At 34.5% G+C, this 15,700-nt stretch overlaps 1 protein-coding gene across 1 annotated transcript in view; it reads right to left on the bottom strand.

The window, feature by feature from the left end:
• The window catches only part of CCDC73 (coiled-coil domain containing 73), a gene marked incomplete at its 5' end in the record, with an annotated part of 58,606 nt that overhangs the window by 42,549 nt on the left and 357 nt on the right, over positions 1 to 15,700 (bottom strand). Inside the window, 3 exons of the mRNA XM_082317304.1 lie at positions 3,013 to 3,087; positions 3,383 to 3,454; positions 14,650 to 14,853. Of these exons, the coding sequence (XP_082173430.1) occupies positions 3,013 to 3,087; positions 3,383 to 3,454; positions 14,650 to 14,853 (351 nt within the window). The remainder of the gene's footprint in view (positions 1 to 3,012; positions 3,088 to 3,382; positions 3,455 to 14,649; positions 14,854 to 15,700) is intronic.

Here is a 15,700-nt window from a genome sequence, read left to right as displayed (position 1 = left end):
TATAGTATTTCAAGAAAAACCTGACTCCTTGTTAAATATTTTTAGAAAGACATGATTGAGTAAAAACAAAACCTGAAGACTAAAAAGAGACATTTGTTAACTGGTAATCATCTTTTTGGTAGCAGCTTCTCTTTAATTCATGACAGGTAACAATTCTCACCTCTGGAATTCAGATTTGTTGTTGCTAGGACTTCTATAAGCAACTCTTACCCACCGTATCAACCTGCAGAAGCAATCCAACACCCGCTGCCATCTTAAGACAGCATCTTGACACAGTTCCAGGTAGTTATAATTAAAATTTAAAATTTAGTCTCCATTAAAAAAAAATATAATCCCATTAAAAATAACAATCTGTTATTCTGTTTTTAGTTAAATTTCAGTCTTTTAACAAATTGCATGAGAGAGCTGAAGGAGGGCAGAAAAGACTAAGCGTAAGGTGATAGCGTAAGATTTTTATCATCCTACTGCCTGGCTTTACCCTCATCCATAAAAGCAAGAAAATGAGTTAAAGATGTACTATTATTTTTATTTTTGTTATTATTTCATATCATAATCTCATAGACTAATACTACACTCTGCAAGTTGGAAATCTTTAACATCTTTAAGCATCATGTTCCTATACAAGATAGTAAAAAAAAAAAAAACCTCTCACAATCGAGGTGAAGTAATGTTTGTAAGATCAGGTTTTAAGTTCTAGACACTAAGAAATATTAGGTAAAGGTAATCAAGAGGCTCTGTCCTTGTACAGCAATCTCAAAATATAGATGAGTGTTTAGCTAAGAAATATTAGTGTGAAGTAGGATATGATTAAGTAATGGCTGCACAAAAATAAATATAAATTGAGACTATTAAAGAGAATGACTGGGAGAAAATAAATTGATCATCTGTTTCACACACGAGACATCTAATTTATTCTCCTGCCTTAATTGAGAAATTGAGAGTTTTTCAGACATAATGCCCGTTCCAAAATTGCTACTTTCTCCCGCAAATTGGTGTTACTTTCAAGTTCCACAGGTGAGAGCTGTTGCCCTTTGATACAAGACAAGAATCTGTGGAGGTTTTAGATTCATCTACATACTCATTAATTCAGTGTAAGATAGGTAGAGAAAGTTTTTATTTGCATTGAACAAACAATACTACATGAATAAATATTCAAAAATGTGAAAACAAAAGTCTTGAGGAATGTTTTCCTCAAGTTGTCACTTAGAACTGTGTTCAAAGACACAGGTTCTCTAGTGCGTAAAGGGCACATCAAATACGTTAGAAAGCCAGAAATGGTACTGCAGGGACAGCAAAATCAACTATTCTCAGTGGAGTATTCCTACTCACCACAGGAATAAAATTTTATATCCACAATACTGTCAAATCAAGATGACAATTCTTTAGATTATAGGAATTCAAGCCAATATTATATACTAATTTACGTAGATATAAGTTCTTTTTCACAGAACAGTCATCCTTTACACAATTTTGTCATTGATGTAATTGATAACTGGAAATAAGCATTACTGAGCTCTTCATAATATACCACAGTCTTCCTTGTACTGTATATTCAAGTGATGTATTTTACTATAAAAAAAAAAAAAAAGATACTGGGAAGTTTCTACAAATACTCATTTCCTAACAGGCCTCACAGCCGAGACTATTAAATAAAATGATTATATATAACTTTCTCAGAAATTCAGTTTCGGAATAAATTTTCCATACATGCCATGTACGCGTGGTGCAGGGAGAGTGAAGAACAAAGTTACTTTTTGAAAATATAAGCAAAATCACCTTTGATATTGTGATGTTATAGTAAGCATAATGAGTACACTCATTAGATTTAAAGGAATATTTTCTCCAGTTATTCTTTCTTCCGTACTCTAGTATATTTTTCCCAAGAGCAGCAACAATATTAATAAAACGTAGACAAAGATTTGCTTTAAAATTGTAATATTAAACCAGAAACTTAGCTCAAGCCATGTCTTTAGTTTAAACTAGTTTGCTAAGTTTGAGGTAAAATAAAATATATACTGAATCACAGAAATGTTGACTGAAAGGGATATCTCCGAAGGAAAAAATATAACAGAACCTTTAGCTTTAGACAGTAGTAAGTGTCTACTTACTGAACTACTATTGAGGTCAATTTGATTCTGCATTCAGAAACCATCAGGTCACAAATTCAATTTAACTGTCATACTTAGCATTTTCATCTTACTGGAATCTCCAGCATGGGAAACTCATATTAGCTTGTTCCTTTGAAGTTGTAGAGCTCTACATATGTGTTCACATGAAGTTCCTGAAATCTACAACTCGTTGTTTACATAAGGTTTGCCATGTTCCAACATTAAATGGAAAATGCAGAAAAAAAAAAAAAATCACCTAACTGCCTATGAGTCCCATCTTATTAATAACTGTAAATTAAATTGCTGTGAAGGTCTCAGAATGAATGGAAATCATCGCTTTTGAACCCAGATTATTAAGAACTGCAATGCTAGGTTAAGAAAAGCAAAGAAGGGTTACAAATTGAAAGCACTGTTGCTTTTACAAATATAAAATGTTTCCTGTTTCTGTGTGCACATATATATCTTTCAGAAAAAAAGCACATGGTTAGGATTATTAATTTAAGATGGTTAGGATGAACTCCAACATGAAATAGTCTTCCTTTACTACTAAGATGTTAAATATCCCAAGATCAAGGATAGAGCTGAAATTATTGTTTTTTCTGTGATCGTAAAATATACAGAGTGAAGCCTTTTATCTTGTGACCTAGCGACAGGGGTCATAGGTTTGATTGTATTAGAGAAGGGAATGGATTTCCTATGAAAGCATAACCTCAGGAGCCCTAACCCTAAGAAGAATGTTAGACTTATTTTACTGAAAACTTCATTCTGAGCATTTAAAAGCTGACAAACCACTTTTGAGAGTGTCTAACAAATTTCTGTTTAATATAATTTTTTTGAAAAATTGTCACCTCCAAAACATTGCAAGTGAAGTTGTTTGTACAACTGCACTGGTACTTGCCCTTGTCAAATACAAGCATAATACAGAGAAGCTGCTGCGCAGCTTCCCCCACACTAATGTGTCAACATGCCTCATGTTAAGCTAAATGTCTTATTGCTTCAATATTTACATCCCTTTTGACTGAAGATTTCCAGTCATGCCAAATACTATGATGGCACTCTTTTGTTAATCAGATTTCTAGGTTGGGCACAATCCAAATCAATATAAAAACTAAAGAAGTTCACGGCTAGACAATAAACTATTGGCTACCACGTTCTACTATTAGAAATTATGATAGCCTTAAAAAGGGGAATGGTACCAAATCACAATCCATATTAATATTATATTAAAATTAAATCCCAGCAGTTAAAATACTAAAACCACGTAGGAAAGTTACCTTCTGCCATTCAAGCTCCTGTTTCTCTACAACAATTTTACTTATTTGATCTTCATAATTAATCTCTGTTTCCTAGTTAAAAAACAAACAAATTTACATAAAAGACAGTACCTGCAAATCAAACACCAACATAAGTCGTGTATTCATACTCATCTTCCTTTATAGTTCAGTACACAGAACAGTATGTGCCTACACACTGGACAGCAAAAGAGGAAACAAAAGCTCTCTGAATGTGGTAAAACAGCAGAGTTCAGCTATTTTGGTCAGAAAATTTGCAGAATAAATAACTTAGATGATTGAAACGCATAGCAGAGGATCAGGAGCTAGGATTATAGCTCTCTTAATTAGCAGGAACAGTTCCCTCTTCATATATATTCTTTTCTGCATCTTACAACAAAACCAGACTCAAAGGGAATAAACCAGACTTCACAGCTGAAAAATGATTGAATATTCTTATGAACCAAGTTAAAATACTGAGATCAAGAGAAATTCAGCAAGCTGCAATTAGTGCTTCAAGAATCAATTGTTAGTCAACAGTTAATGAGTCAGAATCTTTGGGACATCTTAATTATTCAACGTCAAGCATTTGAATCTTTATTCTTTTTGACATCTCACAGGACAACTGAAAGTTTGACTGTAAGTCAGCAATTACTTCTGTTATTATGGAAAAAGTGAAATATTTATCATCACTTTCTGCGCCAAGAAGCCTCCTGACCTACCAGATGAAAGTAAGAAGTTAAACAGAAGTCATCGATAATCAACATGTATTTTTGATAAAATGAGATACCTGAAAATCTGAAAAGTCTAAGTTTCCTTCACAATCCAGAAGATGGACTAGTAACAGGAACGTGTGTTACATCTCCTCTTCTTGCAGAAGCACTTTGTCAAGAATCAAACTATTACTGTGGTAATAAATGAGACTTACCTGCTGATAATCACAGTTGCTAAAAATTTATGGGAATTTTCCTGAAATATTCTGGCATTAAAGTCAAATTTTCCTAACTACAATCAGCTTCCCTTTTAAGTCAAATTTTTATGAGCACTGGCCTTCTTTTACAAATACAATACTCAAAGGAAGAACAACAGGTTCCCCTATCAAACACTCATGACTACCTGCGAGAACAGCATTTAGGCCTTTGATGTATACCATAAGCAATTCACTGCTGTCCTGTTACTGCATACAGTCCAAATAATGAATATCCTTTAAAGACCTAGAGAGCTACACTAGTGTGTTGTTCTGAGCTTCAAAAGGCTGATTTCCTGCCTTTTCTCTGCACACTGGTAATCACCTTGAAAAAGTGACCACAATTAGGTAAGATTGACTTCTCTCTGATGAATTGGTGCACGAGTAACATTTATTGAGGTCTTGCATTGGACACACTCCAGTAAGGGGCAAACTGACTGAGTACTCCCAAAACTTGAACTGTGTTCTCTGAACTACTGTATTTTGATATATTATGTGCACCTTCATGCTTTTTCGAGTTCAACTTCCCCACTCCAGTTTAAAACCTGCATTCTAAATTGATGAAAAAATAAGCACTCTTGAAATGACTCATACCTCAACAGCCCAGACTACTGCAAAAGAAGTGGCTATAATCCTCAGGGAACCAGTGACAGCTCAAAAAAAACCCAAAACAAAACAAAACAAAAAAACCCAAAAAAACCCAAACAAAAACAAAACAAAACCAAAACAAAAAAAAACCCAAAAAACATTTATGGATCTCTCTAGTAAAAAAGTAAAAGCAGGCCTCAAAAAGATTTTTCTCTTTATATCAGGTTTTAAGTAAAATTCTACTGAATTGCAATACCATGAACAACTATTACTTACCATGAGGAAAAAAAAAAAAAAAAAAAGAAATATCACCTCTGGATGAAGTGATCAATTTTCTGAAACAGTGAAAGAGCAAACAGGTTCTTCTGCCTTCCACAGTGAAGCAGAGAATACAAATGTTTTGGCTACAAAAAATAAAGTATGCTGCATCTTTAAGAAATGCAAAGCTTTCCTAAACCCAGTACAAATGAGGGTTCCAAGTTTTTAATACAAGGATATTTACAAAACTTCAGCAATTTGTGCAGAACTGTTTTAAAGTAGATGTTGCAACCCGTTCTCACTTACTATAACGTTTGATCCATAGTCCCACTGTACTATCAATAGAAATAAAATGGCAAAATATGTCCACAGGTGATTTAAAATAGGTTTTTGACATTGACATCTTTTATAGGTTTTAGGGTCAAAACTGACTTCCTTAATTAACAGGCAGTTTACAGGCACATGTGTGGACAGAAATAACACACGTTTCTATCCACCGGAGGCTCCTCCTAAGCATTTCAAGAGTTACTTGTGGGATCTAAAAATATGCCTCAACACTCATGTGAATTCTACATATAAAATATTGAACATACATTTAAAATTAAAATTTGGCTCACAGAGAACTAGAGAAAAGTTCTTTAGCTTCTGCTTCTCTGATAGGTACCTGCAGAATATAGATGGAGAAGAGACCAAAAGATTTCATATGCCTTATGGTTAAAAAAAGAGAGAGAGAGAGAGAACTGAAAATGTTATCAATGCTTCCCAGTTCTGCCTTAACAAATAGTACTTCGGAGTTGCAATGAATTTGTTTTCTGATACTAATCTACAAGTACTGAGAGAAAATACATCCCTCTAAGTTCCCTGGGGTGATAAAAACAAATAAGGTTGACTTACAGCTTCTTATAGAAGTGTAATCTTAAGCAATTTGTCATTAAGCAACAAATGGTATTAAAATCATATATTATTAGCAAAAGCCTGTTCAAAATTGTAAGAAGAAAGGATTATAAAATCTGACCCTTAAACATGCTATGTAAATTATTCCTAAACTAATCAAAATGCACTACAGTAGTATTCTTCCCTAACTCCAGACTACGTATTTCTACCACTTCCCTGTGCAGGCACTAGCATATGTAAGGGTATTTCAGAGACAAAACCAGAATTTTGATCCAGTGCACAACTAAACAGGGAGGAGGAGGTGGCCAGTTATCCCATGGATCAGATCTAGCCTCAGGGAATCCAAGAATATGTACCAGTCCAACAGAAGCAACAGTAACATGTTGCTGCAGGAGACGTAGCATGGACTTAGATCAACATAAAGGACAGTAAAGCTGCCCACAGCAGACCTGAAGTACCTGCACAATTGAGATGCTTTTTCATAACATGCTAGCTAATTTTTCAAGTATATATTTTGAAAACATGCAAACTAATCACACTGATTACTGCATTTCTTCAGCTTTATGCATATAACTCTCTCTCCTTTCCTCTGTAAACTCATCTAGTTTGGTGTATTTGTTATAAGCCGAAAACTCAAGTTTAGAGCATTTACAAAACAAACGTCAAACTGCAACTAGCATCAGACAAGAAATACAGCTGTGAAGATTAAGTGATAACAGAGATTAAAAAAGCTTAACATATGCACTGTGATGCTGACCTCACGAAAATTTATCGCAAATATATCACTAATTTCAATGGTTGTTGGAGATCAACAAGTATCTATCCATATTAAACTTCCCATGAAATAAAGGGAAAAGAATGCAATATTTTAAAGGGGAGCAGCGTAGCAGATACTAGTGTTACAAATTCTTGACAAAGAAAACTTCTATTCAAGTAGACTGGGCTTACCAAAATGCAAGTTACCTAAATGAAACCAAGCCTTTGGTGCATATAAAAAAAGAGGTAATTTTAGTACAAAACAACAAAAAGGTTTTATAAACAATGGAACTGGCAGACTATTTGTAATCAAGCATATGCACCATTTCAGTTTTAAAACGTGTAAGCATTTTAAATCCTAATGAGGACACTGAAAAGAAAATACTCACACAAATACATTTTTGTGCAGATACTTGGTTCAAAATTTTACAGTTGTTCTAAGAAAGAGCATGTTAAAATTTAAGACATTTATAATTGTTAACTCCCACATCCACACCGAGCACTTTACATTTAACTAAATGAATACAATCATACAAGTTTGAAAACTGCATTAAATTCCATTTTAAGTGAGCCCTCTGCTTCAAATACTAAAGAGGATAAGAACCAAATTTTTAAGTGAACAACACTCCTCCAACTTAGTCCCAAATTATAAAGGAAAACCTGGAAGCTATCAAAAATGTGTATATATGTAACTACTGTTGACAAAAATAAACATCATAAATCCTTAAACTGAGAATGACTATTACATGATAAAAATGTTCTAATGCGAAATCACTAACAATTATAAGCCTTATCCATCATTTTTACTTCTTTCAAAGGACATTTATAGTTTATCCATTTTGAATTGAAAGCTTTTAAAACTTGTGCGAAGCACTTTTTTTTTTTTTTTTTTTAGAAGTTCCACCAGCTGTTTAATAAGACAAAAACATTTTTGTTATACTTAGGAGAATAATATTGTATATAACTTTGATGAGGTATCAAAAAAACCACAAAACCTTAAAAGTGTTCATTTTTTGATGCCTTAGGACTACATGGATTTAAGTGTTTTTATAAAAAAGGACTACCATAACAATAAAAGAGGAGTAATTTGATGGTTTATTTACTCGTTATAACCTTTAGAAAGTGTCAAGCCTTCTTTAAAGTGTTTGCTTCAGGCTGTAGTTTTACAAGATGGGCTGTGGATTGGTCAAGCCCCCTCGATTCTTGACCCTGAACAGATTTAGGAACAGAGTACAGCTGGCTCATGTCCAAGCAGCCAAAACTGCTGCTAGGTACTTTTATTATCTTTTTCGAACTCATAATCTACCTCCTACAAAATTGCACATCCAATTTCTCATGCAGGTCAATCAAATAGTACTCATAGAAACTACAGTTTCTGACTGTTTCATACTATAATTAGAATACCCTTCATGAACTAAACCATCCAGTACAACTTCTAGTAGACCGCATTTATATCCTTCTTAAGTTTTGTTCCCAGGACAAATGTTAAAGGGAGAGAAAATATTTGCAACAGCTTTATTATAACTTTAGTTCCTGATACAACATTTTTGGATCTTAATAGTTACAGTTAACCAAACCTTTAGTAACCATATATTTGGAATTTATTCTCAAAAACATTCCTTTTTCAGAAGTAGAGAAACAGAAATGTATACCAACCACCTCTTTTCCTTTGGAAATCTTTCATTGCTCTGTCCTTGATTCCACTGCACAGGCTGCAATTGCTCTATATTTAAATAAATCTCATCTATCTAAATACAGTCCTTTAAATGTTTGCACTGAAACTTATGATGCTCTTCTCTCCAACTTCAAGTAAACAGTTCATAATCAGAAGCCACATTATTTGCTAACACAGAAGTTATAAGCTAACACACTGCTTACTGACTTGAATAACAACGTTGTGTATGTCACAGTCATGAGATCCATAAACATCTGTACGGCTTATTCTTTTATATCCACATACTTACTTTTTTGTTTTCTTATTTTAATATTCAGCTTTCCTTGTTTCCATCATTTTGCTAAAAAGTACCCTAATTTACAGTTAGGCAGAAAATCCAGTTATAAGACTGCTGGGATTTTTTGTTCTGTTTCTCAGAAGCCTGTATTAGTGGTGTCCTGTTTGCCAACTTCTAGGTAACAAACAAAAAAAAGCCACCCACATTTCTATTCTGTGTTATCATTATTTCTCCCCCCATTTCCTCTTTTTACTCTATCCTTTAAGAAAATCAAATAAAGCTCTTCACCATTCTTATTGTTTGTTAGCAGTTAAAATTGTTGCTTGCAATAAACCTCACCAAAATCTATCATTTCCCTAGCGTCCTCTTTATTTCTAGAAAATGTTTCTGCCTTACTTTCTAAAGCAGTAATTGTTCTTCTCATGAATAGAAACTTCAAAATACAGTATTAAAACCTTTCTTTCTACCATGATTCTATACTTATCCAATGCAACAGCCTGAAGATAACTTAAAACCAAGCTCTTTTTCATTTTAAAAAAAAATTAAATCTTTATTTCTGCAACAGTTTCCTTCAATCTCACATTTTTGGTCACTGTAGATTATTGTTTCCACAGAGCTGCCTATATAGCTACAGCAGGTGCCTCTGGTGCCCTTTTTAGCTTTTCTGGTATTCCACACATCTGAAGGTGGTGGTTCTCCTGCAGAACACACCTCCAACGAGGTTTAGCTTTGGGTGCATCGTAATGTTTCTGGGGTTTTTTAGGTCTAGATATAGCACAATCAATACGACCGTTATGATCGTAACTGGCATGTCCACCAATGTTCTAACACCACTAATAACTCAAGTTCAGTCCTTCTGCTTTGCTCCTTCTGATAAGTAAGTTTATGGTTTCATTGACTTTCTTCAGTTAACATCTCAAAAACCAGTTTGCCTTTTGGGCCCAAGTGACATTTCCAAATACTAACCTTATACTGCCACTTTCAATTTTCATCTCAATACTGAACTCCACTTGCCCATCTTATCGGTGAAACACTGCTAAATAGATGAGTTAGCTCTGCACCATTACGTACACCTCTTCCATTCTGGAACAGAGTAGCTCAGGTATCCTGACCTACAATGAGCTATATGGTGCTGCACTGTGCAGTGCAAACCTCTTCATAGTTGCCAGAAAGCAAAAATACATTTTAGTTAAGGGCAAGCAAAGCTCCTCCATGTCCTCCCTCTAAGAAAATCTACAAATAGGCCACTGTGCTGAAGAACTTGGACTAGAATAGCCAAAGCCATAGCAAAGGTAGAGTAAGAGGAATCGAGGTAAACTTGCTCAAATCTATCTGAAAGGAAGAGCACATACAGCTCCGCAGAACTAGCGTGAGCTACAGCTGTCGAGAACAGCAACCAGAAAAAAGTCAAGGTGAGGTGTTGTGAGAGCCATAATGCCTGTGTCACGACAACAGACACGATTCAGGACTTGTCTCTTTTTGCAAATAAGTAAGTGAATACCCTTGCATTTTCTTTCTCAATGACTGCTCACTGGCCATCAGCAGGACAGTGGGTAAGCACAAAAGGGAGGTCTAATTTATATCAAAACAGGAGACAGAACAGAAGACAGAAAGGGACAGAAACTAGGAAAAACAGGGAAAAGAAAAAGAGGGAAAAAGAGCATTAGGGGCAGGGAAGGAAACTAGAGTCAACAGCAGCAAAATGATGGGATCAACTAGTCTTTAAAGAACATTCCTGTCCACAACATGGAACCGATTCCAGAAGTCTCGAGCTCCTGCATTCCTGTGCTGTGAGCAGAGATATGAAATTCCCTGGCAAATCGGACATCTCACCCCCACTTCCATTGGCTGATTCTAATACCACCTGCTATGTCAAGGTACTCCTTTGGCTCAGGCAAGGGAGATGTTCTGTATAGTGCCTGACAGTAAGCAGGGTGGTAACTACCAATAACAAGTCAATATGGCTTCAATTTACAAAATTCAGGGGCAGGGAGTGGGTTTCAGGGTTTTAAAAGACAATATTTAAAGAATCCTATATTAAAATATTTAAACATATAAAAGGTTTTTATGGGTAAACTCAATGCCCTTTGCAACTCTAATGTTCTTTAACACAACATAGTTTTATTTTATGGTAAAGAAAAATTACATTGTGAGAAATGTGAGAAAATTTGGGAGCTGGACAAGACTTAAGCAAAGTATTTTAGTTAAAAGATAAGCACTACCAAGTTATATCTATATCATAACTCCCCAGAGAGAAAAGAGCAAAATTTATTCTTTGTAATTTTTACTAAACAGAAAAGTATCAAATCTCAAACTCAAGGCACAAATGACAGAATCTACAGTATTAGCCAGACTTTGTGATGTCCCAGTCAAAGCCAGAAAGAGCCTCAACAGGTGCTTGTTTTCAGGTATGGAATAAGGTCACTGAAACTTGTCCTCTGCACTGAAGACAAACATAAGTAAAATTTTAAAAGTCATCATTAAAATTTATCTTCCTTGTGTTCAGCTAATCAACACCTCCACTGCTTCAACCACTACCAAACATACCCATACCCCCAGGGTATTAGAATACATTTCTATGGAAGTAAGGAAGAATTTCCTTGATTTCTTATGTTTACAAGCTTTTCTGGCTAAGGATGTTTTTCTGTATCTAGTACAAGAAAGAAAATATTTCAATACACAACATAGGTGCTTTCTTGTCCTTGTAATCATTATCTTTAAACCTAATGTCAGTTGTCCTATATGCATTGTACTTCAGGAAGCATTAAAGACTTCCAATTTGACCTACTATGCCACAACTTGATAATGTCAAAATCAATCATATTTATCCCTTAAGAAAAGAATTGTCTCATATTACTCAACAAAATGAACTCAGCTGCCTGCAGAACAAGGCTGGCAGACTTTGGAACAAAGCGAATGGGATATCCACCACAAAAGAATCGCTGGGCTGATCAGGGCTTGATGAGTGGGAAAGCTAAACTGGCAAAAAAATAGAAGGACATTCAACCTATTGGAGTGTGAAGTAATCCCCGGAGGGCCCGGGGAAAGAGTAATATTTTTTGTAGCTTCTAATTACATACATATTCATACTAAGTCAGTTCATATTACGAACAAAGACTCTATGAACACCTAAAGGAATAAAGTGAAGCTGTATCAATATAATAATTTAAGCAATGTATTCTCCAGAATAAACATGCACCACTACCATTAACTGGGATTTCATCTGTAAAACAGCAGAACAGTCACTTAAAGAAAAAAGAATTATGAGCAACTCCTCTAAATTATTTTTATTTTGAGAGTTTAACTACAGCTATATGTTTAACCAAGAAAAGTGAAAAAACAGGCAGATGCTTGGAAATAACTCAATGCATTTATTTAAATAAGCATATTCAGAAAAATGAAATTTCTACTTTAAAATAGCATGGATTGTATCAAGTCTCAAAATATTTTGACACTTAATTGTTTTGAGTTTAAGTTTTATCTGTCTAACTTTGCACAGATAATGTAATCTGCAAATTTATTTTTATTAATTTGAATTTATACTGCAGAGAACCAACCATTCAAGGCAGTTTATTAAACTCAAAATACATGATAGTTCCTGTTCTGAAGAGACTCCTGTCTAAGTGACAAGCAAGACCAACAATGGGAAGAGAAACAGAAGCAAACAGAGGTAAAATATCTCATCTAAGGTCAAGCCACAGGTCAAAGACAAAATTAAGAGTAAAATCCACTATACTTGGCTATACTGCCTCCATCCGGCTATCAGCCTACTGTCAGCCTCACAAGCAACTTAGAAGAAGTGGCAAAAGCAGTAAGAAACCAGCAGAGCTTTAACTCTGACTTGACTTTCTTAGTTAGCAGATGATATGGTTTAAATTGGTGTGTTTCGTTCTTGGCCACGGAGAAACGACCATGGTGCAAGACAAACACTGTAATTCTCCCAGTTAGTGCTGTATTTCGGTCTATGCACTACCTCTTTCTCAGGGCTGATAATAAATTTACAGAATAACCCTGAGCTGGTTGGATTTGTAAGAGATTCATAGCAAAAATCAGGAGAGGATTTCGTAGCATCATTTTTTTAAGCAAAAACATCCATACACAGTCCTACTTAGAAAACCTAAAAATTAATGGCATTATGCATGGCTATATTATTTTATAACTAACTGTTGCTTGTTCAAAATATTAATGTTTTCTATTCCCATTTTCAAAAATACTAAGTAAGCAGTCCCGATTTGATTGTTAAAGCAAAGCAAACAACAAAAATGCATGCAGGGATATTTTAAGATTTCAAATTGACTATCTGTAAAATGATTAACCTTTTTTTTTTTTTTTAACTTAAATTACTTAAATTTGTAACTACAAACAGCTAATTTTTTATTTTTTTAGGATGAAGGAAGGCTCAGATGTTTTACAAATCGAGGGCCATGTCTTAACTATGGAATCGACTCTTGGCATTATCATCAATTTTGAAACTAAAATCACCTTTAAGTGAAAAAAATAATCATCCTCCTGAGTCAACCCCTTATAAAAATCACAGTCACTTATTCTCATAGTATAGTAGATACAAGAGAGACAAAACCAAAAAATCCCAAAAGAAGAAACTCCATGGCACTCTAAATTAAACATTGTAGGCTCTGACCAAGTGCATTAAAAGGCAAAGTTAATGTAAATGGAATTCAGCTAACAGTTCTTATAAGGAAAAGTACACTCCAATAATTATTATAGAAGTTAAATTCCTCAGACTTTACTTTTTAATCCAAAAATAGTTAGACTAGACTAAACACTACCATTGTAACGAAAGTCTACGGACCAGACCACGGTGAATTTCAACAATACTGCACCAAGAAAGTAGAATCATGCAGCTTTTTTCTTGGATTTCTTTTTTATGGCAGTCATTCTTCTGTTTATGGTTTTTTAAAGAGAGGATTAGAGCATTTAACTTAGATCAAAATAAACATAAATCAAGCCCATCATCAATACTAATTTTTTAAAGTAATAATACACATCTTTTGAACAAGTCAAATTCATCAAATGCAGAAAGATATACTTTAGGTCTTTCAAAAATACAACAGTTAAGAAACACTAAGGGGAGAAATAGAAACAAATGTTTACATACACACACCTGAAAAAGTAGCCAAAGAAAAATATAACTGAAAAATTAATCACAGCAAAATATAGCTGTCTTCAACAGCGCAGAAACAATTTTATCTTAGTACTACGAGATTATTCAATTCATATTTCAAAACCAAAACACACCCCCCAATACCCACATGCTATTATTGTAGGGCTCTAGCTTAATAGTTTAGCAATTTAAAAATGGTGAAATAAAGTGGATTTGGTTATGACAGTAGCTATTTGACCTCTTAAGTAATTCTGAAAAGCACAAGTAAACAGGCAAAAAAAAGTCAAAAAGACTGCTTTTTTTTTGCAAATGGTAAATCAATCTATTAAATGAGAAAGACTGATGGACTTGGCAATGACTTGGATTCTTTCTTTCCTTTTCTTATCAAAGGCTGCTCTTAAAGAGAAGAACTACCATGAAATACAAAAATTTAATGTAGATCGTTTTTGTCAATAGCCTGGTGATCAACTGTAGCAACTTTGTACATTATTATAGGAAAGCCAAATTCGCTCCCATGCAACCCTGTTGTCTTTGTGCTGTCTACAGCGACATTTCTAATACAGACACTGCCTAAACCTATGACACTTAAAAAAAAAAAAAAAATCCTGGTTGGTGAACTACTTATCATACAGCATGAAGCTTACCCACACTTATGCAGCATTCTTCTGTGATTACAGAAACGGAGACAGAAATAAGACAAAGAAACAATAAAAAACAATATAAACACATTTACCCTTCTTATACGTAGTTCTTCTATTGCCTCCAATAAACTTGTTTTAAAGTCTAACAGTCGAATGGAAAGTAACGTCTCTGATGGACTTTGAAGAGCAGAGTCAAGAGCCTGCGTTTTAAAGTCTTCATCCATTCCTAGAACTTGTTTCTGCAAAACAAAAACGTGTATTCCCTCTCCAGTTTTATCTTTAAGAGAATATTCAAACTGCAAAATTTGCAAATGTGGAAGCAAATTCTTTTCGCAAAGAGTAAAACTACTAGTTACAGCCATTATGCAATTAAAAATATTTGCATTTTAAACTAGCGTGTGATATTGTAAAAGAAAAACAGCTTTATCAATAATTCACCACATTAATTTGGTTTTCCTCTTTATTTTTGGCTTGGTTTTAGTTTTAAACAAAGGCTGTGATGAGCATGAAAAAGGAAGTAGTACAGTTGTTTTTTTTCCAGAGCTACTGCCCTGCACTGGCATGAAGGTATTGCAACTAATGCATCAGGCCATGAAAGAGTATAACACTACCTACCTCAAGATTTAAAAAATTACAAGACAGGCTCAATTTTAAAGACCTTCAGACTGGCCTGAAATTATGACCTGAAGGTAATATCCATGGTTTCTACTTCTGAATTTTAACAAGAAAACTTTTTGGTTCTGTTCCCACAAGATCAAGTATCAAAACGTTGTACTCTAAGCTAGCTACATCAACTGTTGTGAAGCAAGGAGTTACACTAACGTAAGACCCATGTGTCTCTGTAGGGACAAAGCGTGTTTGTTAGTGACATCAAAGATGATTACAATACTTAGTCAGCATTTGATTTACAAAAAGATAACAACTGTACATATTCCAGCGTACTTTCCAGATTATATTTTTTTATACTTGAGGCTGAATTTCCACCAGTCCACTAGAATACGTAATGCTATCCCTTTCCAGAGGCACCCCACGTGTGTTTCTGTACTAAGAATTAAAGAGGCAGGGGTAGAGCACAGGAGTTATGACTGACCTGGCCACTGCCACAGAACCCTTAGGAAGGAATTTCTGCAGGAAGAACAGAGA

Source organism: Platalea leucorodia (assembly GCF_965183815.1).
Source record: "Platalea leucorodia genome assembly, chromosome: 7".
Taxonomy (NCBI): Eukaryota; Metazoa; Chordata; class Aves; order Pelecaniformes; family Threskiornithidae; genus Platalea; species Platalea leucorodia.
The sequence above is the reverse complement of the archived record's forward strand: the minus strand, read 5'-3'. Positions and strand labels throughout refer to the sequence as shown.